Source organism: Grampus griseus (assembly GCF_964374135.1).
Source record: "Grampus griseus genome assembly, chromosome: 4".
In the NCBI taxonomy this organism is placed as follows: Eukaryota; Metazoa; Chordata; class Mammalia; order Artiodactyla; family Delphinidae; genus Grampus; species Grampus griseus.
In genome coordinates, this window is record NC_138997.1 from 140,774,231 (window position 1) to 140,800,477 (window position 26,247).

The following is a 26,247-nucleotide window of genomic DNA, read 5'->3' on the forward strand; positions in this document are numbered from 1 at the left end:
ATCAGACACTGTCCACGACCAGCTGGGGTTCTCGAGCACCAGGTCTGTCCAGTAAAGAGCTTTTTCATATTCATAGTCTCTGTTTCTCGCTCTCTTTCCCTTTCCTAACTAGTTCACACCACCTATATCCTATAAGCTAATGGGAAAGATGTCGCTGAGAGTGGAAGAGAACAGAGGCCCCAAACTGAGGACCGACCAAGTGCAGTTTCCAAGAACAATGCTCCACAGAATGTGAAACTCCACCACTTTTCCTGTAACTCAAGTCTGGAGCCAAGAAGTCCTCTGCGAATGACTAATCGCCGCTGTGCACTCAACCCACTCCTTCCTCTCGCCAGATGAAGGAAGATAACTGACTCCAGGTCATCTGCGCAGCGTTCCTTCCCGTCCTCGAAGGCAGTTATCCCCTTGCACTCCCCTCCCCGGGCTGAGGCCCGCCCGCCATCACCCTGTGCTCTCACGCTGGACCACATCCACTCCTATCATCTGGAGGGGAGAGGTGGTGCCTACAATGTAACCTGACACACTGTCCTCCCCGGGTGAGGTCTGAACAGGAGTCCAGGCCAGGGTTAAAGCCTCCGCGTGGTGCTTTTGGAAGGGGGCTGTTTGATTCCCTCATGAAATGAGGGTGTTTCAGCTTCCCCTTAGTATGCTGAAACAGTCGGATTATTCACGTTTCTAGAAAAGCATTACAAGTGGCTGGATCGAACAAATGTTTACGAACTAGCACAGGCCCCTTCCTAGTGCTGCAAAGGTGTGTAAGGCAGGCGCTGACTCTCAGCTGATGGGACTTAGCAGACTTTCAGACCCTGCTGGTGGTCGTGCTTTCGACACAACCACTCGATACATATGCCCTTAAATCCACAATTCCACTTCTAGAAATATATGCCAGGAAGGTCAACTGGTCAAACAAGCAAAAACATATAAGGATGTTCAATAAAAGGTTTTCCCTCCCAAGTTAAAAACAATCTAAACATTCCCTGAGAGAAGAATGCTTAGGTATCCTGACACAGCCAGGTGCAGACATGTAAAAGGACAGTGCACATCTGCAGTCATTTACTTGAAAAATCTCTACTAGATACTGCCAAGTGAAAGAAAACAGGTACACTATTAGCCTTTCTATCAGAGCTGCGCTTACACTCACATCTATACAAGGGCAGGTCACTCACCAAAATGTTAACACAAGGTTACTGATTTTTCATGCAAATCCATATAGCTTGCATTTTCTACATAATATTGTTTTTAAAATCAGGGAAAAAAATGACTTTCATTTGAAGTAATACCCCTCAAATAATAATACTTATAGAGAAGCACTCTCTTTCTCCAAAAAGGATCTCTCACTCCACTCCCAAATACCATTTGCCCTTGAAATTCTGCCACACGGGTTCCAGACAGAGGTCTGATGGTTTGTTAAAGGGCAAATGAGGGAGAGACAGAAAAAATGTTTTCCCTTTCCTAACTAGTTCACACCACCTATATCCTATAAACGAATAGGAAAGATGTCACTGAGAATGGAAGAGAACAGAGGCCATGGGTGGATCAGAACCGCTATTTAGCACCATTGCTTTCAGAGGAAAAACTTCTGTCAGATCCTTCCCAGTAGGTCAGAATTTGCTGAAATCACAATTCACAGGAATTTTAAACAGTACAAAATGAGGAAGGCAAGTTTCCAAAGGGGGTCATGGAAACCAGAGCACAGGCAGGACACTAGCGTGTAGGGTGAAGAAGACCAAAGTTCCAATACTTGGCACGTGGCAGGCCTAGCTCCAGCCTCGGCCTTGTTTATGCAGCCTTCCTCTGTATCTGGGTACCAATCTCCTCCCTGTACATGAGGGCGTGGGATCATATAACCTCTGATGTCCATCCCGGCTCTAAGATTCCAACTGTAGTGTCCCTATAAGGTTGCAGGTCATCAGTCAACAAAGCCAACTTTACACATTTCTAAACTGTAGTGAGAGTTGACTTTGGGTCCTCGCTACCTGATTGATGACACTGTCATCTCTGGCCAGAGCACGTACTCAAATGTACCTTCTGACGGCAAGGCTACACACCCACGTGACGCCACTCTACTTTGGATCTGACAGCTTCTCTTCAATGCTAGAAGAGACCCAGTCCACGCACAAAGCTCGGCACCGTCTGGCACTGGTCACCAGAGTCTTCCTGGACTGGCTCTCAGAAGACACATGCTCACAGAATACGGGACTCAAGTCTAACCCTCACAGCCTTCTCAGATACTGACAAAGAAGGATGAGAAACTGTTTTCCTCAAGGAACGACTGATCTGTGCTGCGCCCTAGACAGGAAAGTAGAAACGGCATGGTACCGGTTACTAGATAACCTTTAAATTCACTGAAATATTTCTCCCACGAATGAATGCTTACACGAATGTGACTTTTTTTTTCAGGAAATCTTATCTGCCTTAGGCATTGTAAATTTCTCTTTTAAGGTGTCAGCGTCTTATTAGAGAAGACCAATACTTACAACTGGATAGGAATATAATCGACAGGCTTGCTTGGCTCACAATACTGGCCATAATTTAATTTCTACCTTTTTGGAAAGAAAAGCCCATTAGTATTGGGTTGGCCAAAAAAGTTCGTTCACGTAACCCAAACAAACTTTTTGGCCAACACAATATTTGTCTTTGCTACTTTAAGGAAAAGCCTCATAGAAAATTTTTTCCATTAATAATAATAAATATTAAGATATAATTATATGGCATAAATACAATGATTGTTATTGCTATTATTCCAACAAAATAATGACTGTTTACGGTCTGCCTTCCGTGTGTCACGCATCGTTCTGGAACACTTTATATATTTTTTTCTCTTGTTGAGAAAACAACGCTGAGAGATTGGTATTCTGATTCTGATTTTACAAACGAGGAAACTGAGGGGGATGCAAGACCCTGCCCAGCACCCCCGTGCTGCAGAGCTGCTTACTGGAGAAGCCAGGAGTCGGCCGGGTGGGCACAGACGAGCACTTACTGCTGCGGCGGCCGAGCCAGACAGGATGCAGGGAAGGAACGTGCAACCCACCAAGGCCACTGGATCCAACCCGATGCTCCCGGCTCCCGCAGCACGGCGGGATCCGTGCGTTCCTGAGGAAGGCACGTCCACACCGGCTCTACCTCCATGCCCACTCTGCCCTTCCTCCCTCTCCTCTCTGCTGCTGCCCCCCACCTTCCCCTCCTCCGGCCCCCATTAATCACTCAGTCCTTTGCACCAGACACACCAATGAACTTGAGACCTAATTGTAGCAGAGAAAAACACCAGCCTAGAATTTGGAATCACTTTCTGACTTTAATTCTGTACATACAGTGATACATCCAGATTCTATCTTTCTGGTTACAGTGATTAAAATCTGTTAAGAGTAGCAGCTAAAAACGATATGATCTGACAGAAGACAGGGAGGGTTCACGCTCTAGCTCTGCCACGTATCGGCAAAGCCCTTTTTGGCTGAGAGAATACGGTAGCAGCACTCCACAGCATCACCTAAGCTTCCCGAGAACGGGAGGGAGGGATTGTCAACAGATAACAAAAGCTGATGGCCTCAAGTGCAAAACATGGTTTCAATCCTAACGTCAAGAATTTTGAGCAGATACTCTTCTTGGCAAAATAAAAGTTTTTATCCAAATGACACCCCCTTCCATTCTGATCACTATTTAATTTGCATTCCAACAGCACTTGAGTAAACACTGGGAAATTATTCACACATATTTTCTCAAGTTTTATTTATACATGACTAAGAATGAGAGCCCATGGGGCACATGTTCTTCCCTTCCTTCTCTACCCGGAGGCGGGCTCCCACAGGGAAGGCAGGACAGTGCAACAGCAGTGGCAATGGGACACGGAATAAATCCAAGATGAAGACGCCACGGGAGTGAGACGTGACACTAAACTCTGCGATCGAAAGACAAGGAGAAAAGGAACAGGATGGTTCACAGCCACTAAAAGGATCACATCTGACTTCTCCGGGATGGTTTTGTTGTTTTAAATCTCGGGCTTTAGTCGAAACTCTGCAACTGACAAAATACCTGATTTTGTCAGTCAATCTCAAAGAATCTCATAATCCCATCTGTCAAATAGAGATAATGAAGATGCTGTGAAAGCACTTTAGGAAGGATGAAATGCCATCAGCAGGCAGGCGGTAAGGGCTGGGACCAAAACATCATTGTTTCCTAGAGACAGGAAGTAGGATGCTGGCTACCAGGGGCTAGCGGGGTGCGAGGCATTGCTTACTGCGGACAGAGTTTCAGTTTGGAAAGATGAAACGTTGTGGAGATGGGTCGTGGCAATGGTTGCACAACAACGTACGTACTTTACACCACTAAACTGGATACTTACAAGTGGTTAAAATGGTAAAGTCTGTGTTATGTGTATTTTACCACAATAAAAAAATGACCTGGGACTTCCCTGGTGCAGTGGGTAAGACTCTGCACTCCCAGTGCAAGGGGTCTGGGTTCGATCCTTAGTCGGGGAACTAGATCCCACATGCATGCCGCAACTAAGGAGTCTGTGTGCTGCAACTAAGAGTCCACATGCCGAAACTAAGAAGTCCACATGCTGCAACTAAACATCCCGCATGCTGCAACTAAAGATCTCGCATGCCGCAACTAAGACCTGGCGCAGCCTAAATAAATAAATAAATATTTTTAAAAAAACGACCTTGCTGCTATCTGCTGATATAATAAGGCATCACATTTACATAAGGTCTAGCCTTAAAATAGCAAAACACTAAATTGCGTCTTCTACCCCATCTAAACACATCTAAACTGTCTGCCGTTTAAATGATCAAATAAAGATATTTCTAGAAAATGCCTTGATGGGATATCATACAGAGCATATACAGCCCCCAAAGGGGTCTCCCTGCTCTCTTCTCTCAGCCAGGAAGGTCTGACGTCTCCCTGTCCCGTAGACCCACTGTTCCCCTAAGCGGAGGAGGGGAGGGCAGGAAGCACAATTCCCGACTGTCTGGATCAGAGCCGGCTGGTGGGCTGGGCGGTGGGGCCTGGCGGCCAATGTCAACACAGATGGGACCCATTTCCGGATGAACCGGCCGCCTTCGCAAATGCTCCCTCAGCACGGGCTGCATGCTAACTCAGTACCGTCCCTTTGATAGCTGCACAGCTCTCGGTGTGAAACAAAACCCAAAATCTGTGGAGAAGCACAGCCCTTCCCGGAAATGTTTTCATTATGCATATGCATATTTTGGCCCGCTCCAATCTCCCCTGGAAAGCAAGGGAGGCGGATGGGTCTGTAAACACGCTGCACACTGCACCTCGCTCTCAAAGGTCAAGGGAAGTTCTGAATTCCACGGAGCGCACACCCACACTCCCGCCGCCCGGCCCGAGCTCCACCGGCCACACTGAAGGGGTCGCCGGTTCGCCCAGGACCCTGGGCTGCAGCCGCATGGACTCCAAGAGCAAAACAGAAACACGCACTACTCCCTTCCCGTACAGAAGCGTCATCAACGTTACAAGACGGACTTTTTGATGTGGCTCCTGACCTTGAGCGGCCGTCGGCATCTTCTGCTTTGTCATATGAGGAACACAAAGGAGGAGAGAAACAGGCATCATCTTCAAAAGGTTAAAGTTTAGTTTAATTAAGAGAATGTCAAAATGAGGCACTGCTGATCAGTGGGTATAAAGTTTCAGTTATGCAAAATGGAAACATTTTAGAGCTCCACTGGACCCCTTTGTTTTCTTTTACTGCTACCACCTGAGTGTAATTCACCAGCCAACCGGGGCACAGAGACCTGTCCAGTCTCTGCCACACCTGTGTGGGGGGCCCACCTGGGTGTCAGCCAGCAAGAGGGGAGCACTGATGCCTGAGAGCGCCGCAGAGAGCCGGGTGAGGGCCCTCAGCCAGGGGTGCGCCAGGCCCGAAATGGGGGGTGAAGGGTGCCGAGCGTACTCGGGAAAGCGGCCAGTGTGACCCCACCCTCCTGCCCAGCCTCTCGAGGGTCCAGAAAAAAAAAAGGATGTCAAGAGATAGTTAACAATAACTGCATAGAGCACTGTTCGGCACTAAAAGGGATAAAAAGATAGAAGCGGACTCATTTCTCGGAGATTGTAACACACATAGCTGTGATAAAAGGCAGTATTCCTTCAATACATGCCATGAAAGAGTAAAAAATGCAATCGTGGTTCAAATGAGTAAGAAATAATAGCCGGTTGGAGCATCCTAAGTCTTACACTAAAAACAAATCCTTCGGTCATTCATAGTTGCCTTGAGGACCATCCCAAACTGCTCTGCAGGCCCACGGGCCCCTCGAGGTTTAACCCCTGCGGCGTGTTCCGGCCTCATCCGCGGACGACTCATCCAAATCCTATTATTCAGCCGCGCAGAGGGGCCTGTAATGCTCTAGTCCGTCGGGGTCTTTCTCGGGTCTGTGCCTTAATTTGTGGTACGCCCTCTGCCTGGCGTAGCCTCCTACCCAATCCCACGTCTTGTCCACTACCAGCCGTGCCAGCAGCGAGTGACCAACTGGACAAAAGCCCCCTCATCAAAGGCAACTTACTGAAAGACAGGCTTACTTGCTGAATGACGAATTCCCTGATAAACTACCAGGAAAATACAGCAGAGCTGTCTTAACCCCTCTCCACTTCACTGACTCACTGTGCTGATAGACGTTCTTCATTCTGTCTGTAAAACGCCCTGACGGGTATCCACAAAATGCTAACCCTTCGTGGCCAACGGGCTCTTCTCCGAGTGCCTACGAAACAGTGCCATCGGCTGAGTCTGCACCACCACCAACAGTCAGCTTTGTTCTTTACATCCTTACGCTTATGACTATTTAGTTTACTCTATTTGGTTAGCTACTACATAAATAAATCAGTGAAAAACAAGTGCAAGAGGAGAGCTGACGATTCTCTGAGATGCCTTAGGAAGGTTCAGTCAAGACAAGCTGCAAGAAAAGAAAAGACCCAGTTATTCAGTTAGGAGTGGTCACGTCAGCTATGAAAGGCGGCCCTGGTAAAATTCTAGGGACTCTGAAGACCAGATCGTTTCGCAAGTGTCGGAATTTAACTCCACTTTAAGGAAACAAAAACTGGGAATTGTTAGTCCTGTATCACAGGTACGGATTATGCAGAAAAGACAACCCGTAGCCCCACACTCAGAGGACGCAGCTCTTGGCCCTACATCAAGGTCTTAGGAGTTCTATATCAAGAAACAGCATTGGCTTAGAGGCTGAGTTTGGAAAACTCTCTTGACACCCATGTCGGGCACCAGTAGGGAGGAATTACCCACTGGTCACACTCCTACTCAAAAATGATTGGTTTAAATCGGAAATGTTTAAAGCACATGATACCCTTTTAGAATTCCTCACTTGAAGCAACATTTTTAATTAACCAGCTACCAGTTCCGACTCCACTGGTAGGACGGCTTCTCGTCCACCTTAAAACCACAGCAGTTTGCCACGCTGCAGCCAAAGATGGGCAGGAGACAAGGAGAGAAGAGGGAGAGAAAATAGTGGATGAAGAATAAACTGCATCCGAGGAAAAATCCATGGAAAGGGATTGACTATTCAACCGTCAAAAATGGTACAAAATGCTGACCATCCAATGAGTACTCTGTTTGAAACTGGCACTGAAACTGAGATTCACTCCCCCCGGCCTGGCGCATCAAAGACAAGCATTTTAGTCCAGGCCGGCTGGGTAGCACTTCATGCGCCACTAAAGAACAGTCCACGACATTCCTATAACCACCGCTACTGTTCCGGCTGCTTCGAGAGGTCTGCATTTCACCTTCAGTCTTGAAACACCTTTCCCAACCTGCACCGTGCTGATGAAGTACGGGACGCAGCGTATTGAGACAGATCGTGAAGTCAGTTCAGAAAGAAAAATACAAGTAAACCAGAGCACAGAGACCAGGAGCGTCACGAACCACCGATTCCTCACATCTCGTCTTTATCTTGTAGACAAACAATGTATCAGTAAACAGGATTAATACTATGATTCTGTATTAAATCTAAAAACATCAAATGAGACAATGAAAAAGAGCTATAATTGAGTCACAGTTTCTACAAGAAACAGGAAGAATTTCTTAAAAAAGGAAAACAATTATTAAAAATAAGTTTATAAAGGAAAAATACATAATGTTAAAAAAATAAAAACAGCATATAAAAATCATATATTCAATATGCTTTCCACAGTGGAAAGATTAAATGTATAAAACAAAAGAAAAATAAAGCAAGCTACATATGTAATTTAAATTTTTCTAGTAGCCATAGAAACGGATGAAATGGGTCTTATTAATACATCTTCTTTAACTCAATATATCTAAAATATAATTCACGTTACCAGCATATCAGAATGTCCATTTTTAACACGCTCCCCGGAAGTCTGAGAAGCACAGCCCCACAAAGCAAGAGCCGGCTCTCACACGGGGCTTAACAGACGCGAGGCATCTATTCCAAGCACTGGAGGTCCATCAACTCTTTTCATCGCCACAAGAATCGCACTAAGTGGGCACTATTACCACACTCGTTTCAGAATGCGGCGTCTCAGGCACAGAGACGTGAAAGCCGCAGTCTGAACTCACACAGGAAGTGTCAGAGCTGGTGCCTGGACGCAGGAACCGTGCTCCCATCCACACCCTGGACCCCGCGGCCTCCCCAGAGCCCAGCTCGGGAACAGGCTTAGGTTCCTAAGAAAACCTTCTCCCGTCGGTGAGTCACGCTGGCATCGGCGTTGCTGCCATACCTCCCCAAATAGTATTGCTGAGAAAAGGCTGGATTTGAGATCCAAAGAATACGTTACAAAAAACCGTCTTTTTGCCTTTCCTACTGCCCTTGAGCATCTTCACTGGACCCACACTTCCTTTTCTGGAAAATGGAGATACACACTATTCACATGTTTAGGGGGATTTTAGGGGTTCCCTGAGGTCAGGTTGTAAGGATTAAATGAAATTATAAGTGAAAAAAAGAGCAAACGTGATCTGTGACAGGTGGCAGGGGCCCAGTAAGCACTGATTTCCTTCTATCTCCTTTACAATGATAATTACTGAGTCCTCGCTGGACATCAGCCATGTGCTGGGGCCCAGGCAGAACAGAAACAAATGAGATGGGGCCCTGCTTTCCTGCAGTTCCTTTCCTGGTAGAGAGAAAATCAGATGATTCATAGAGAAAGCAAATGTTAAGAAGAGAGTTGCTAAGTAACTGATTTTGCTCTGATTTTGAATAAAAGCCTAATTTCCCTGAGCAAGCAAATTAGAAAATAGCAAAAGGCAGAAAAAGCCGAATGGTCCATGAAGAATGGCATAGGTGAGTATCCCCAGATTGCAAAAATAGTAAAAGAACTCCAAAACCAATTGTGAATGCAGAAAAGCAAATAAAACACACATTCCTGGACCATGTACATATTTTTCTTCTTGGGGGGAAGAAAAGAATATTTAATCCCAGAAGAAGCATGAGCGTTAAAGTTTCAGGCTAAGGTATTCAAATTCAGAGTTAACCCAGAAGGAGGGGCAAGTCCCTAGGCTCTGCTGTCATTGTTTTGCCTGCTAAATCATCTGAGTTTTTTAAAATCCAAGTTAACACCAGATTTCCATGGACCTGTAGCTCCAGCGATTTTCAGAGAGCCATCAGCCTCCCAAGAGAAGGTACATTTGCAGCCTCCCACTTAGCCATTACTAGCATCCAAAACACACACTCAAAGGAGTGCCTTGGGCAACACGTGGCCTTTCTTCCAGAATTGGGCTTTTATCACCTGCCCCTGGAACCAAAAGTAACACAGACATCTGGTGATTCTTGTGATGGTGGGACTTGAACTCACCAGCCACGGCTGCGGGATCTCTGGCAGAGGCATCTGGGGAGGGGCCGGCAGGCTGTTGGGGGTCTCTGGCTTCGCAGCATGATCTTTCACTTCAAAACCTGTACCAACCAAAACCACAGAACTGGATGAGGAGAAGAAGGAAGAGAAAGGTGGCAACTGCTGGCGGCTATCCCCTCCTTGGCCCCACACTGAATACATCGCAGATACGTCTTTATTTTCTCTAGTCCTTTACAACAATCCTGCGAGGTGAGTGTTCTTCTTCTCCATTCTACAGGGGAAGGATCTGTGCTGGCACGAAAGGCTGAAGTACTTAATTGGAACACGGACAGGCAGAAATGACGGAGAAGGCACCAAAGTCGACATCCTTTCCAGTGCCAGGCAGCCTCTCAAAGGCGAGCTGCCTCTCCTGAACGTCCACTCAGGTTAGTATAGACGCTTACCCACGTGCTAAGGGGGCAGACGCTTTCCTGGGAACCAGTAAATCTGCATCAAGGACCCTCCTGAGGTCCGATGCTGTAACAGACACGCTTATCGTTGACACGGCTGATAATAAGCTCATACCCTCAGGGCATCATATTCACAACAGGCTCTCAGAAACCGTGCGTGGCGAGCACTGTACCAGTGAAGGCAGGAAAGAGGAGGAAGCTACTTTAATCTGGGCACAGTGTTATTTACATGCCAAGGACTCACCGTTCTAGACCTAGAAAAATAACTGCTCAACAATGACCACCTATGATGGGTCAAGCACGACGCTGCAGGCTGGGAAAAGACAAAGACCCTGACCTGCGGAAGCGACAGCAAGACTGGAATTTTGGCAGAAGCCTGGAAACAATAAAAAAAAGAGAAGAAAGAAAGAAAAAGAACAAATGGAAACTCTACCATCAAACAATCAGTGGCTGAGTTTTAAGCAAATTAAAGAGCCGAAGAGACAAATCAATGAATTGGACAATAACATCCAGAACAAAGCCTGGAGAGAAAAGGGGTCGAAACTCATTGGGCAGAGCAAGAGCGGAAGGGAAATCACGAGAAAGCAAACGGCAACGCCGGAGGCAGGAGGCCCAAACTGCAGTGTTCCCAAACTCCTGGCTGGGAAACAGGTGTACGCAGAGGAGAGGAGGTCGCAAGAAATGCTCCTTGTACCAGTAAACTCAACAGGAGGAAATAGCAGCCAATAGCTGCTGAGCGTCTGCCGTGCGTCAGGCCCTGCTTGGAAATGTTTTATATGATCTCGTCGATCCGTACAGCATCCCTCCGCGGTGGGTGCTACTGTCCGCCCTTCTTACAGGTGAGGAGGCTGAAGGGATTAAGTAACCTGCTCGAGGTCACAGACTGGGTAACAGGCAGAGACAGAAAGCAAAGCCCCTTTGACTGTACAGCAGACAGGCGTGACCACGCGTCATAGGGGCCTGGGGTTCAGCCACGGGCAACGGAAGATACTGAAAGGGCCCAGGCAGGGAAGCGGCAACATCATTTCAAAGCGAACTTTCATCTCCGTCTTTATCTTCATCTCTATCTCTGTCACTGTCTCTATCTATCCTACTGCCCCTCAGACATGGTCCTCATCCTGCACTCCTACCCTCAGAGATTGGTCCCACCATCCACCCGGGGCCTCACATAGCTCTCATTCAATCTGCAGCCAGATCTTTGAACCCACTGCCCAGACTGACAAGGTGAGCTTTCTGGAGCGCAAATCTAACTGTGTCAAATCATGGCTTCGTAGGCTAAAAATCAACGAATTGTACATTCAGATGGGTGAAGTGCATGGTATGTGGATTATATCTCAGTGAAGCTGTTTACAATAAACCTCATCTCATCCAGGTATCTCCTACCCAGCCGTCAGGATTCTAACACCACACCCTCCAAGAACTGCCCCCCGCTGCCCCCCTCCCCACTCTCTCTCTCACTAAACTGGTTTGGACACTCCTCTTGGGTGCTCTCTTAACACTGATGCCCTCTCCCTGCTATTCTGTCTTACCCATTGTGCACAAAAGAGTTAACACAGCAGGCCTGAGGCTGCTGTCTTTACCAGGGCTGGCATCTGGGAATGTGGCTTTCAGAAGTGTTCCCACCATTCCCTAATCGATAAGGTTGGTCTACTCTGCCTAGACTGTTTGGGCAAACAACATGATCTCACGCCAGACACCTGCTGTGATGGCGAATTCTGTGTGCCAACCTGACCAGGCTCAGGGATGCTCAGAGAGCTGGTAGAACGTTATTTCTGGGCGTATCTGTGAGAATGTTTCTGGAAGAGATTAGCATTTGCGTTGCAGAACTCAAAAGGGGATGGTCCTCCCCAGGGTGGGTGGACATCATCCAACCTGTTGAGGACCTGAACAGAACAAACAGGCCGAGGAAGGGCGGGTGCACTCTCTCTGCTTGAGCCAAGTCGCCCATCTTCTCCTGCCCTCGGACGCTGGCGTTCTTAGTTCTCTGGCCAGCACTTGAACCATCAGTCTCCCTGACGCTCAGGCCTTTGGACTCGAACTGAACTACAGAACTGGCTCTCCTCAGTCTCGAGTTTGCAGAGGGCAGACTGTGGGACTTCTGAGCCTCTGTAATCACAGAAGCCAATCCCCACAACAAACCTCCTCTTTATCTCTATCTCTATCCCTCTATCCTATCGGTTCTCTTTCTCTGGGGAACCCTGACTAATACACCTGCTTTCCTGGGTGTCTGGGATTTTGGTACGTGCCAGGCGGAGGGTGCCTATGTGACCCGCCCCCAGTAAAGTCCTTGGGCACTGAGTCTCCAGTGAGCTTCCCTGAACAGAAACCTTGCACACAGGCTGCTGCATTTCTGTTGCTGAGGGAAGACTGTGATCTGTGTGACCCTCGTGGGAGAAGGAACATGAGTAGCCTGCACATGGGCCCCTCCAGGCTTGGCCTGAGTCTCTTCCCCTTATGATCTTTTCTTGAATCCTTACTATCCGTGTGATGAATCCCGGGCACGAGAAAGTACAACTCCATGCTGAGTCCTGCTAGCAAATCCCCCAGTGTTGGGGCGCTCTTAGGGACCCGCCCAACACACCTACTTTAAGCCTGACCCCTTAAGGTCTTTATCTTTCTGAGCGCAGAGACTAGCACAGTACCTGGCGCGTAGTAAGGCCTTCGATGACAACTTGATGAATGAACACATTCATTCATTCATGAATGTGTTCTGGAAAGATGAGAATTAAAGATGGCTTCGAGGCAAAAAGAGACTGGAAGAAGAAAGACTTGAGGTCTGAACGAGACGTACCTTTGGATGACTGTATCCTCAGCAGGATGTCTGTGATAACTGCCTTTTTCTCCCTGACAGTTGAGGTTAGATATTCATGGTCCAGGAGTTCAAGAAAGAGACGAAGTTCAACGATTAACTCTTCCATTGCTGAAAACAAAGGAGAAAGGGAAGGTTCCATGAGACCCACCAATTTGCAGATGTCAAAACAGGAGTGCTAAATTTTACTCAAAGTATTTCGTTTTTAGCTTGATGGCTGAATATTGTGTTCCAACAGGAAACACAAGTTAGCTGAAACCGGGGCGTCGAAAAGATTCACGCATCATCTTCTAGACAAATGTGCTCCTCCATCACTTCTGCTCTGAGGCAGAGGTGTTCGGCTGGGAGAAGCCCCAGAGCCACACTGCCAACAGATGGAGTCACGACCCAAGAGCCTGACAGCATCATCTGCTGTCAACTGCATGATATTAAATTTCAGTGTCAGGAAGGAGACGGGAGTTTAAAATGCCAAAGAGTCTTCAGATAACTACTACAGGACGTGGGAACCCAACACCCAACTCTGTGCTTCTGCAGGGCGGGCTCCCTCCCCAGGAAGATTGTGAGCGCCTTACAGTTACCACATGATGCTGGGTGCCGGGGAGGACCTCGATGTAAGTTCAGATCCTGACTTCCATCATGTCTTTTCTTTCTGGGATTACAGCAGACTTCCCCTCTGACACCCGTAAGACTGCACCATGGGGCTGGTGTCAGCAATTTTTACCCCGAGATGTGAACCTCTGAGTGATGCCAACGCCCTTTCAGGGTGTCCGCGAGGTCAAACTATTTTCATAATATATGACATTATTCACTTTTTCCTGCGCTAATGGTGCAAATGAAGGGGTGGTTAAACTTCTGGCATCTTAGCGCAAGTCAAAGCAGTGACACCAAACTATACTATACTGTACCCTTCACTTACACACTAGCAGTAAAAATAAGTAAATAAATAAAAGTTTTAAAATGCTACTTTCACTTAAGAGTGTCTTTGATGAAGCAGTAAAAATCACTGCTTTCATTAGATCTCAACCCTGGAGGATACACCTCTGTCAGGTGCTGTGTGGTGAGGTGGGAAGTACGCATGAAACACTTCTCTTGCGGACTCAAGTACCACGGTCGTCTAGAGAAGAAGCACGTGTACAACCTTCTGAGCTGTGAGTTACACTAAGCCACTGTTTTCATGCAGCACCAAAGAAGAAATGATAGACAAACCGCGATTATTCAGAGTTGAGTATGTGAGCGACATTTTCTCAAAAATGAACAAAGTAAGCTTATCACGTCCAGGTAAACAATGACAGCATTTGTTGCCAATGACACAATTTAAGCTTCCGCGGGAAAAGAGAATTTTGAACACGTGTATCCACCACTAGGAACATGACAGCTTCTCAACAGAGACTTTTCCAATGAGATCAGGAATGACACTGAGGTACCTGATCTCCTGGTGCATAAAGCAGTGTGTTGACAGTTGGAAGCTCTACACAACTCAGGAAACCATGATGTCATAGAAGCCCACCTGGGTAAAGGTCCATCTAATGTGTAAAATAAGCTGAAATATCTTCATGTAACAGAAAATGAAGTGTTCTTTGATACAGCGCCAGATTCCACGTTGCAACTAACCTTAAGAAACTACCACGTGTTGAGTTTCGGTGTAGTATCAAAGAATATTCACCATTTTCTGAAAAGGCACTAAAATACTCTTCTCTTTTCCAAGTACATAGCTTTGTGAGGCCAGATCGTCTTTATGTACTTCCACCAAAACAGCGGTCCATCACAATCAGAATGCAGAAACAGATGTGAGAAGCCAGCTTCTTCTGTTAAGCCGGATACTGAAGATACCGGTAGAAATATAAACAATGCCACTCTTTCACAAATTATCTCGTAATGCAGTTACTTCTCATAAATATATTAATAAATATCTTAAAAATCTGTCAGGTTTAAATTCTAATATGATAACCATCTACAGATATAACCATATAAATAAAAGCTCTTGGGGTCCTCAATATATATTTTGAGGCCAAAAAGTCCTAAGCAAAAAAGTTCAAGAACCATTGGTCTATGGAATTCTTCCCAAATTTACAATTCCACACGTCTACAACACACTCCAGAATACAAGATCTTAACTGAGGCCACCCTTTTATAGCTACCAGAGCTCTCATAATTTTAGACAAGTGGGGAGAGAAATTGCAAATGAGTTCAGAGTAGGCGAGATGTGTTCGAGGCTGTGCACTTTTCCTAATTGGGCAATCTCCTAATTTCCCTTCTATGAAATGAAGGGGCTGGATTAAGTTAGCCTTTAAGGTCTTTTTCATTAGGAGAACAATTTCCCGATGATTCTAAGTGGAAAACGATCTCATCTATACGTTAAAAATGATGGGCTGCTAGTGTTATTCGTAATAACACAATGTGGAAACAACCCAAATGTCCACTGATGGTGAATGGATAAATAAAATGTGGTCCATCCATACAGTGATATATTATTCAGTCTCAAAAAGGAAGAAAATCCTGACACGTGCCACACCATGGATGAACCTTGAGGGCATTCTGCTGAGTGAAATAAGCCCGACACAGAAGGACAAATCCTGTGTGCTTCCACTTCTGTGAGGTCCCTAGAGTCACCAAACTCATAGAGGAAGTAGAACGGCAGGTGCCAGGTGCTGGGGCAGGGCGGGGAATGGGGAGTGAGCGTTTGCCAGGGACAGAGTTGCAGTTGGGGACGATAAAAGTTCTGGTGACGGATGGTGGTGATGTGCATGTACTTAATGACACTGAATTGTATACTCAAAAAGGTTTAAAATGGTCAATTTTATGCTATGTATAGTTTACCACAATAAAAACAAAATCAACCTTGTCCAAAAATGAAGGGCTGCTGAAAGCTATAAGCAAAAACGTTAAAAATGCTTATGGGTCTATGTTAAACTTCCAGAACCCATTCTCCATCCCCATTCATATACTCATCAAAAATGCTTCTCCTGCATGGAGCCAAATCATATTTATCCTGCAGGATTTCACCTGGGTTTCACCTAGCAGCATCAAAATATCTGAAGAGGACCAAAGACTGCATGCATCTGTCCTATCTCGTCTTCAACCTGAGCTTCCCTTACAGAGCTCCCATCGGGGATTTCACGCAGACCCCTCTGGGCTGCGAGTTTATCATAACCACAGTCAGCTTCCCGCCGGCCCACGCTCCTCAGAGGGCAGCGCCCTCAGCTACAAGCTGGACCCTCGGCAGCGACAGCTACACCACCGGGCCCTGCAGGCCACCTCCTGCTCCCACGTCATAAGTGGACCACCTTAACCCAAACTGGTCCATCAGAGTCTCCTTCCTGTATATACTGCCTGGGACAGGAACTCTTAGTCAGTTGCGATCTCTTGAACTGAAGACGAGTAAACTCAGGAGCTACGGAGCTGCCACGTTTCGGCATGTATGTGCCAGCAGGGGAAAGTCATTAATAGAGGAAGAAAGAACGAAGTTAACACCCTCAGGAGCACACACAGATACTCAGAGGCAAGAGAGAGGAAGCGCCGCACAGACAGGGCACTGGATGGATTCCTGAGACCTTCCTGGACTTTTCTCAGGTACCTGTGAACCTGGACTGCACTGAATTCCCTGAGGTATCTGCATCCTTCTAATGATTTTTCACTTCATCGTTTATTAAGCTACTGTGTGGTTTTCTTTTCACCTGAAACTGCACCCAAAAGATTGTCAAACAAAGCTCTTTGCACCTCAGAAAGCAAAACATCCCCAAATCAGAGAGGTGCAGTTGTTAAAAAAGTTCCTCCTTTCCAGGACCTGCATGGACTAAACAAACCACATCTTACCCTCAACAGGCCCTTCAAACACCTAAACTTACATCCCCTCTCTCCTAGCCTTCTCTAATTCAACATCCTCCACAAGCTCCTCCCCAAAAAAATCCTCCCAAGTTACTGAATTCTTTTGTCTCTTACCAGCTGTACTGATAACCGGGTACTGAGCGACCTTAAGGTGTTATTTTTTTTTCTTTTCTCAATATAGCTAGTCAGCTGGTTAAGAGTAGGCTTTATGCTTTGCTTGTCTCCGAGTACCTTACAGCAGCCTAGCAGGACAAGCCACTAGAAAGCATGCAAGGATTTTTGATGAGCAAATTAATAAAGTAAGAGAATTAATATTTTCTGAGAATCTGCTGTGTCAAAGGCATTGTCCTAGGCATCTACACATGACACTTTATTTAATTCTCACAATAATGCTGCAAAGACGTGATCGGCCCCCTACACGGAGGAATTAGAAGCCACGGCCCGTTTGTTTGCTTGTCTTTAAGCAAATGTTTACACGGCAATCACAGGCATGGGACACTTCTAGTCCCTTTACACGTATGAGTTCATGTGTGTTCCCAACAACCCCAGGAGGTAGAAGCTGGTCTTATCCCCATTTTACAGGCGAAGAAACTGAGGCTCGGAGAGGTTGCCTAAGGTTGCTAAGCAAATAAGTGGCTGAGCCTCTCCAGGTAATAATATGCTTGCTCACAGCCACACGGCTGGAACGTAACAGAACGAACCTGAACGCAGTTCTGACTCCAAAGGCCCTGCTTTGACTATTTCATGAGAATCACTCCATGGATTACGTTGAGATAACGCTGGCCTGGTGAGTGGCTACGGCCATTTTTTAAAACTTTTTATGGAAATGTAGATTATATATAGTTCCCTGTGCTATACAGTATGTCCTTGTTGGTTATCTATTTTATATATAGTAGTGTATACATTTTAATCCCCAAACTACTAATTTACCCCTCCCCCCTCCCTTTCCCCTTTGGTAACCATAAGTTTGTTTTCTCTGTCTGTGAGTCTATTTCTATTTTGGAAGAGTGGGTAACTCCCCCAAATTATGTCATCCTTAAAATGAGATGATTATTAGGTATCTCAGGATTGTAATGAGGCTAAAATGAGCTGATATCCATACAGAGGCAAGCATTTCACAAATGGTAGCTATTACCATTATTATAGCATATGCTCATCTTATTAGAACTTTACTTTAAGCCTTGGGATCCACAAACACAGCAAGTGGACATGACCCATGACTTCTGTCTTCTAAAACTAGCAGGTCCTTAAATATCTACCTCCGCCTTAAGAAAAGTCATGAAAGACTATTCTGTACAACTCTATACAAATACATTTGAAACTAGGTGAAACAGACAATTTCGTAGAAAAGAATATAATTTACCAAACTCTATTTACCAAATTACAGAAAGCTTACACAGAGAAAGCAAAGAAAGTTATCAAAGAATTGTCCTCACAAAAAAAGTACCAGACCCAGATGGTTTTACAGGGGAATTGTACCAAACCTTAAACATCAAGACTACTATCAATACATAAATTGTTCCAGAAGATGGAAACAGATAAACAATTTTCTAATTCTTTCTTTTTTAGGAGTAGGTATAAAAATGATGCCTAGGGGCTGCCCTGGTGGCGCAGTTGTTAAGAATCCGCCTGCCAATGCGGGGGACACGGGTTTGAGCCCTGGTCCGGGAAGATCCCACATGCCGCGGAGCAACTACGCCCGTGCGCCACAACTACTGAGCCTGCGTGTCGCAACTACTGAAGCCCGCGCACCTAGAGCCCGTGCTCCGCAACAAGAGAAGCCACTGCACTGAGAAGCCCGCACACCGCAATGAAGAGTAGCCCCCGCTCGCCACAACCAGAGAGAGCCTGTGCAGCAACGAAGACCCAAAGCAGCCAAAAATAAATTAAAAAAAAAAAATGATGCCTAAACCTAGTAGAGATAGCACAAAAAAGAAAACCAAAGACCAATCTTACTTATATCAAGTGCAAAACTCCTAAATAAAATATTAGCAAACAGAAACCAACACTACCTTAATGGCACACATGACCAAATGAAATTCATTCCAGGAATGCAAGGATGACTCCACATTACAAGATCTACTAATATACATTCACCATATTAATAGATCTAACAGGAAGATCATATGATTCTCATCATCCACAAATGATGAAAAAGCCTTCAAGAAAATTCAATATCCATCCCTGATTTTTTTAAGTCAACACAATGGGAACTGATATGTACTTCTTTAGTTTGATGAAATACATGCACTAACTGTTATAGGCTGAGTGCTTGCATCCCCTCTGCCATTCTGTTGAATCCCAACCCCCAGTGTGACGGCGTCAGGAGGGGGGCCTCTGGGAGGGGACCAGGTCATGAGGGTGCAGCCCCCAAGACCAAGATCAGTGTCCTTACAAAAGAGGCCCAAGAAAGCGCTCTCACCCCTTCTACCATGTGAGGACACAACGAAAAGACAGTCGTCTGCAACGACTGCAGAAGAGGGCCTTCAACAGAACTTGGACCACGCTGGCACCCTGACCTTGGACATCCAGCCTCCAGAACCGTGAGAAATGCACTTCTGCTGTCTATAAGCCACCCTGTCTGTGGTATTTTGTTACAGCAGCCCAAACAGACTAAGACATTAACATAAAACAAAAACTGCATCTTACTTAATGAGGAAACACTGCGGGCATTCCCAGTAAGGTCGCAAACAAGTCAGGGAAGCCCATTTCCCCCACCACTTCTAACACTGCACTGGAAGTATTAGCCAATGCAATTAGAAACTTCAGAATAGAAAAGAATAAAGTTATCTCTATGTGCAGCTGATGTGAAAGTATACCTAGAAAACCCAAGAGAATCAATGATAAAACTACTGCCAAAAAAATGTTAATAAAGTCGGATACATAAAAACTATTGCTTTTGCACGTGATGTTTATACCAAACAATAAACAGAAGGTATAAATGGAATAGAAAATTCCATTTAAAAAAGCAACTAAAAAAGTGAAATACTTAAAATAATTTAGCAAGAAACATGTAAAACTTACAGCAGAAAAATTTTAAAACACTCCTGAAAGACAAAGAAGGAAACTTGAACAAACGGAAAGTACCCCTTGCCTTTGAACAGAACAACTTAACATCCGACAGATGGCAACTCTTTCCGAGGTAACAGCTAAATCTAATGCAAGTCCAATAAATATATAACAAATTTTGTTTTGTTTTGTTTTGTGTCTCGAACTAGACGAATTGATTCTAAAAGGTTCATAGGGAAAAATAAGGGATGCCTGAGAACAATGAAGAGGGTCCAGCCATATCCTCTGTTAAAACATAATATAAAGGTTCTATCATTAAATGGTGTTACAGCAATACATAAATTCCCAGTAGGATCAATAGTATAGAAAAGAAAGTCCAGATATAGACCCAAATACGTATAGAAATATAGCCTATGATAAAGCTAGTATCTCAAATCAGTGGGGAAAAGATGGACCTCTTGATGACTGGGGTCAGGACAACTGGTAGCCATTTGGGGGGGAAAAAAAAGATAAAATTAAGTACATCTTACACCAGAAAGAAACACCAAAGATACCTGAGAATGTAAATGAAACCATTCCAGTCCTAGAAAAAAGAGTAGGTGAACTCCTTTGTAACCTTGGTATGGGAAAAGATTTTCTAACTCTGACTCAAAATCAGACATAAAAGACAAGACTGACTGATGAGACTATAAGAAAATAGAAGTCTGAGCGCCTAGAATAAGGACTGAATTACGGACTGCATCTCCTCCACCCGCCCTGCACAGAACTCACACAGACAGTACATCCCATAAAGTCCTGGGGCCAATGGAAAATCCCTGGCCTGCCATGCACCTGCCCCTTATGCTGACTGTCTCCAGAGGCTGGGTCCAGGGTCAGGACCCTGGAGAACTGGTTTCATAAAATCCCATCTCATCCCTCTCACTGAGGACCGCTGGGCTACGCTGCAGGCGCCTCAGAAACCTGCCCTGACTCCTACACTCATTCTTCTTTGCAATGGCTTCTCCTGACCTTGGAGCGGAATCTTAACTCGCCCTTGCTTGTTTTCCAGACGCCGCTTTCCACCTCCCACCCGCAGCTCTTCTGAACGACTCAGTTTCCCACATACCCCAGGCTTGCTTGTGCCCTGGACTTCGGCTCGCACTGCTGCTCTCTGCGCTGCGCCTTAACCCTGTGCGTCCCTGTCTGGCCCCCGTCTCGTCCCCAGTACACCCCACGCACGTCTTCTACCAGCGACCTCTTACCTAGTTACCCCTGGAGACTCTAGGCCACCTGCATCGCCGTTCTCACCTCATGCTGTAACGACGGGTTAATCTGTCCCTCCCTCCACCCGTCACGAGGCAGGCTGAAGTCGGGGACCACGTTTGACTTCTCTCTGTACCTAGAACGCGGAGCACACTGCCTGACACGGAAGCTCGAACACAACAAACACTCAGTATGCGTTTGGTGAATGAATTCACTTGCTTGTTTCTGGATCTCCATAATAGACAAAGTTCCTGAGGTTTGTTCTGAGGAGAAAGTTGCAGAGGAAAATGCCATGCATCGTCCTCTCACAGTTAGTAACTGCGTCTCCGGGATGTTCTTAGAGCGTGCACATCAAAAGCGGTTAAAAGAATGGTTCTGACGAGTTCACGGTCTCAGTTTGACCAGCACCTGGTCAGGGCCCTGTTCTGCTAAGGTTGCAGAGACACGGCAGGAGAGCACTTGGAAGAGGCTTAGGGGCAGGACTGGCGTGGCACTGGGCCAAGGGGCCAACACTCAGGCAAAGCACTTGCGTATTTTCCCTTACAGGGTTGCAGCTAAGACCCTTCATGCAGACTCTTCCAAATATTTCCACAGCCTCCGCAGATAATCCAAGTGGGCTGCCTAAAAGCTGATCTGAGAAATCTCCGAAAAGCCGCACAGCTGTAGATGCCGTCTGGCTGGAAAGTTTCCCTCGGCTAGACTACATCTAAAATTCCTTCAAACTCTAGACGACCGCTGTTGGAGTGACCAGATGACTTGGAGCACAAACCACTAAGCTTCTTTGACTCCTGGGGCCCTTGTCTGTAACTTGGGGATAATAACAGTCCTGTGTCAGCAAGACTGCAGCGGAGAATCCAGAAGCCACTGTGAATAAAAGCCCCTGAGTTCAGGGACATTCGATCAAGGCTAGTTTAATCTGAATCTGCAAAGAGAAAGTAAATAAGGTCTCTTCTCTCCTTGTCAGGTTTCTGAACAGGACTTAGGACAAACACAGCTTCCTTGCAGCACTGACTCTGAATCTTTAAAAGCTTTATCAATATCCTAAGGGAAAGTCTGTGCCTTTAAAAGGGTAGGTGCGTACACGTACGTTCTGAGTCCTGAGACTCCTCCCTTCTGGGTTATACGCAGCCAGCAAGAGGTCCCCAAAGGCACTGGTATAAAAACCCACAGAACAAATTCTTTCTGGAAATTATCATGATTCTCAAAGGTCAGACTAATAGAGGGATGGATGATGCAAGTCTTAGCAGAAAGATCATGCTATTGTTTTGTAGAAAGTAAAAGACAAAACCTAGATCTGGACACGTTCTTTATTAATCATAATAATCTGTGTAACCTGACAACACCACAGGAACCAGATTTCCTAATACATGAAGCCTGATTCCTAGGCTGCTATAAGAAGACTTGACACAGAAACTAACATACCACTGTAAAGCAATTATACTCCAATAAAGATGTTAATAAATAAATAAATAAAAAGAAGACTTGACGAAAACCAAGCTGGTTGCTGACAATAGTTTTAAATAAGATATCAAGAGCAAATATTTTCATTCCACTTACATCGGTTCAAGTTAATTTAGTAACAAGTTGTTAAACGTGAGCTTGTTTAAGACACTGTACTCAATGTCTTCAAAGGCAAGTCTCTGACACACAAGGGTTCACGATCTAGAGTAGCAGATAAACATCTGGACTCACAGAACCATTATCCTATGAAAGACAGAGTCACGGGTTGTCAGGAAAAGTGCCGCTGATGGAGCTCTATCCCTGAAAAGATGACGTATCCTGGCAGCGGCACTAAGGATGGACTGGTGCAGTCAAGGGCTTGAGAAGGAATAGGCACACTCCGTCAAAAGGATATGGAGAGATGGGGATATGTGTATATGTATAGCGGATTCATTCTGTTATACAGCAGAAACGAACACACCATTGTAAAGCAATATACTCCCATAAAGATGTTTAAAAAAAAAGGGTATGGAGAATGACAGCAACAGGAGGATGGAAAAGAAAAATGCAAACGGATGCTCTATTTATTGTAAGATATTTAAAATATTTACTAAAAAAAACTCGCAAAAATACCTGAGGGCATAATTGTGGGGTATTCAATGTAAAGCAAGACAAACATGATCTTATATTCACATCAGAGAGACAAACAGTATGCAAATAAAAACAGCCAGAAATTATGATGGCAACTATGGAAAAAGCTCCCACCAACAATTCCGTGTCAAAGTTTCTGGCTCCAAATCCCTACTTCATGTCAGAGGTCCCCTGCTTTAAACAACGGCTCTGTATGCACGACAGCCAAAAGGGAGAAGCAACACGAGTGTCCATCAGTAGATGAATGAGCAAATGAAATGTTTTATCCAGACAATGAAATACGATCCAGCCTTAAAACGGAAGGAACTTCTGACACGTTACAACAGGGGGGAACCTTGAGGACATAATGCTAAGTTAATAAGCCAGTTACAAAAGGCCAAATACTGTAGGATTCCACTTACATGAGGCCCCCAGAGTAGTCAAACTCCTGGACACAGAAAGTAGGATGGTGGATGCCAGGGGCTGGGGGAGGGAATGGGGAGTTACTGCTGAGTGGGTGCGGAGTTTCCGTTTGGGTAAGATGGAGAAGTCCTGGAGATGGATGGTAGTGATGGGCTCACAACAACATGGACATACTTAACGCCACTGAACTATATATTTCAAGATGGTTAAAATGGTAAATTTCATTACATATATTCACTATGATTTTTTATAAATAAATGAAAAAAAAAAAAAGAATGGCTTATCTCCTGGGCTCATAAACACACAAGGGCTCCCAAGCACCCGCTGAATAAAGTTTTAACCTTGTCCAGCAGTAAACCTCTTGTCAATCTGGCCCCAATGTCCTTAGAAACTCATCACCTGCCATATTCCACCTTTCGTGCTTTGGTGTGGCCTGATCCAGCTACCACTCATTTTCAGAACATTCCTCGTGTTCCCGCCTGACCTTAGCGCGCGCTTTTCTGCAACACCCTCGCCCTGGCACTCACCTTCTCTACCAGCCGAGATTTCTGTAGGTGCAACCAAATGCCACCTCTTCTGCAAAGCCTTCCCAGACCAACTCAGTGGAGCGGGAATGCCCCTCATCTGTCTACTTATTCTTCAATTTGTCTATAAAACAATAAACTCCTCACTAGCGAGGGACAACTGAAAAGTGAAAGAAAAAGAAAATCCAGTACTACTTATAATAATAGCATTAAAATACATGAAATACTTAAGGATAAATTTAACAAGATAAGTGAGAGGTCTATAAACTGACAACCATGAAACGTTGTTGAAAAAATACAGTGAAGATCTAAACAAAAGGAGAGATGCCATAGTCACTGATTTGAGAGATTCTCCCCCCAAATTAATCTATAGACTCAACACAATCCCAGTCAAGATCCCAGCAGCTTTTTTTGCAAAAGTGCATTGACCGCTGATTCTAAAATACATGAAAATGAAACAAATTAGAATAGTCAAATGCTGGGGAGAAAAAAGAACAATGTTGGAGACCCCAAATCACCTAGTTTCAAGGCTCAGTACAACCTACGATAACCAACCAGTGTGGTTCGGCGTCAGGACAGATGAGCGGAACAGAACAAAGTCCTGAAAGAAATCCCCACACAAACGGCCAAACGACTACTGACGAAGATGCCAATTCAACAGGAGAGGACAGTCTTGGAAGAAATAGTGCTCACGGAGTGGATCCCAAAGTGGGAAAAACTGAGCTCACCCCGTGCATCACACCATACACAAAAGTGAACTCCAATGGACCAGAAACCTAAACATAAGAAGTAAAACTTCAAATGTCTAGCAGAAAACATAGGAGAAATTATTTATGACTTTGGAGTGGGCCGAGATTTCTCAGGACACCAAAAATACTCACATTTTAAAAGAAAATAATTAATAAATTGGACTTTTTGAGAGAAATCGTTAAGAGAAATCGTATTTGCAATGCACGTGGCTGACAGAGCAGCTATATCGACACATACTCGCAATTCTGAGAATGTTTACAGATAAACAACCTAATTCTTTGCCTAAAGAATCAGGCAAAGGAGCTAAATACATTTCACACACAAAGACACAGATGGCCAAGACGCACGTAAGAAGACGCTAACATCATTAGTCATCAGGTTAGTGCAAATTTAAACCACAAGGCACCCCTATACATCCACCAGAACGGCGGGAACTGGAAGGACTGCTCGTGTCAAGCCTCACTCTCCTGCTGGGGGTCCACGAGGTACAACTTTAGGAAAATTAGCAGTTTCTTATAAAGTTAAATGGACGTTTACTATGTGATCCAGTAATTCCCCCGCCAGGTATCTACCCAGGAGAAATTACTGCACGTGTCCACACAAAAACATTCGCAGCTTTACTCATCACAGCCAAAAACTGCACAAAACCTAAACAGCCAGTAACAGACATACCGGTAACAGATTACAAAGGATTCATACAATGGAATATTTCTTAGCAATAAAAAGAAACAAACTACCCAATGCATAACTCAGAGGAATCTCAAAAAAGAATCTAAGAGAAAGAAGCTAGACACACAAAAGGCATACTTGCATGATCCCATTTTTATGAAATTCTAGAGCCAGCAAAACTAATCTGCACTAACAGAAAGCAGGTCAGTGGCTGCCTTGGTCTGAGCGGGTGATGGACACGTTCCTGTGTCTCCATGGACGGAGACCCTGGGCTGAAGGTAAGCACATTCGAGGTGGGAATTAAGGGTCAGAGGGAAAAAAAAAAACCTAACTAGTGAAGGTGAAGTAAAATTAAACAGAAGACACTGCATATTTCATCTGATAATGCTGGATAAATGGAATTGTAAGAAAATCTAGGTAAATGGAACTTTAAGAAAAGATTCTGCCACACAACAGCAATAAACAGGGCGTAAGAGCACTGGACTGGCTCAGTACATGGAGAGCTAATTCTGCGTTTACAAGGAAGAAAGCGGGGTTCCTAATCTTAGGCAGAAACTCGGAAAGCTCTAATGAGCTGAGTTCTCTTCGTTACCATAAAGTTGCATTGTATCTTTATTCATGAATGAGTTTTTCTTCTCATCAGAAGAAGGAATACAAACAAAGCGCGAAGGAAAGGAAGGCTGGACGTACAAACATGGTCTCGTTGAAA

At 45.2% G+C, this 26,247-nt stretch overlaps 1 protein-coding gene across 2 annotated transcripts in view; it reads right to left on the minus strand.

Annotated features, from left to right (window-relative positions):
• The window catches only part of AFAP1 (actin filament associated protein 1), a 149,217-nt gene that overhangs the window by 79,900 nt on the left and 43,070 nt on the right, over positions 1 to 26,247 (minus strand). The window contains exons 2-3 of one of the 2 annotated variants that reach the window (XM_082653935.1): positions 13,009 to 13,137; positions 9,772 to 9,869 (exon numbers count right to left, since the gene is read on the minus strand). In XM_082653935.1, the coding sequence (XP_082510061.1) occupies positions 9,772 to 9,869; positions 13,009 to 13,135 (225 nt within the window). In that variant the 5' untranslated portion in view covers positions 13,136 to 13,137. Of the gene's footprint in view, positions 1 to 9,771; positions 9,870 to 10,461; positions 10,543 to 13,008; positions 13,138 to 26,247 lie in introns of those variants that run through there. The other variant, XM_082653936.1, reaches the window with a different exon arrangement.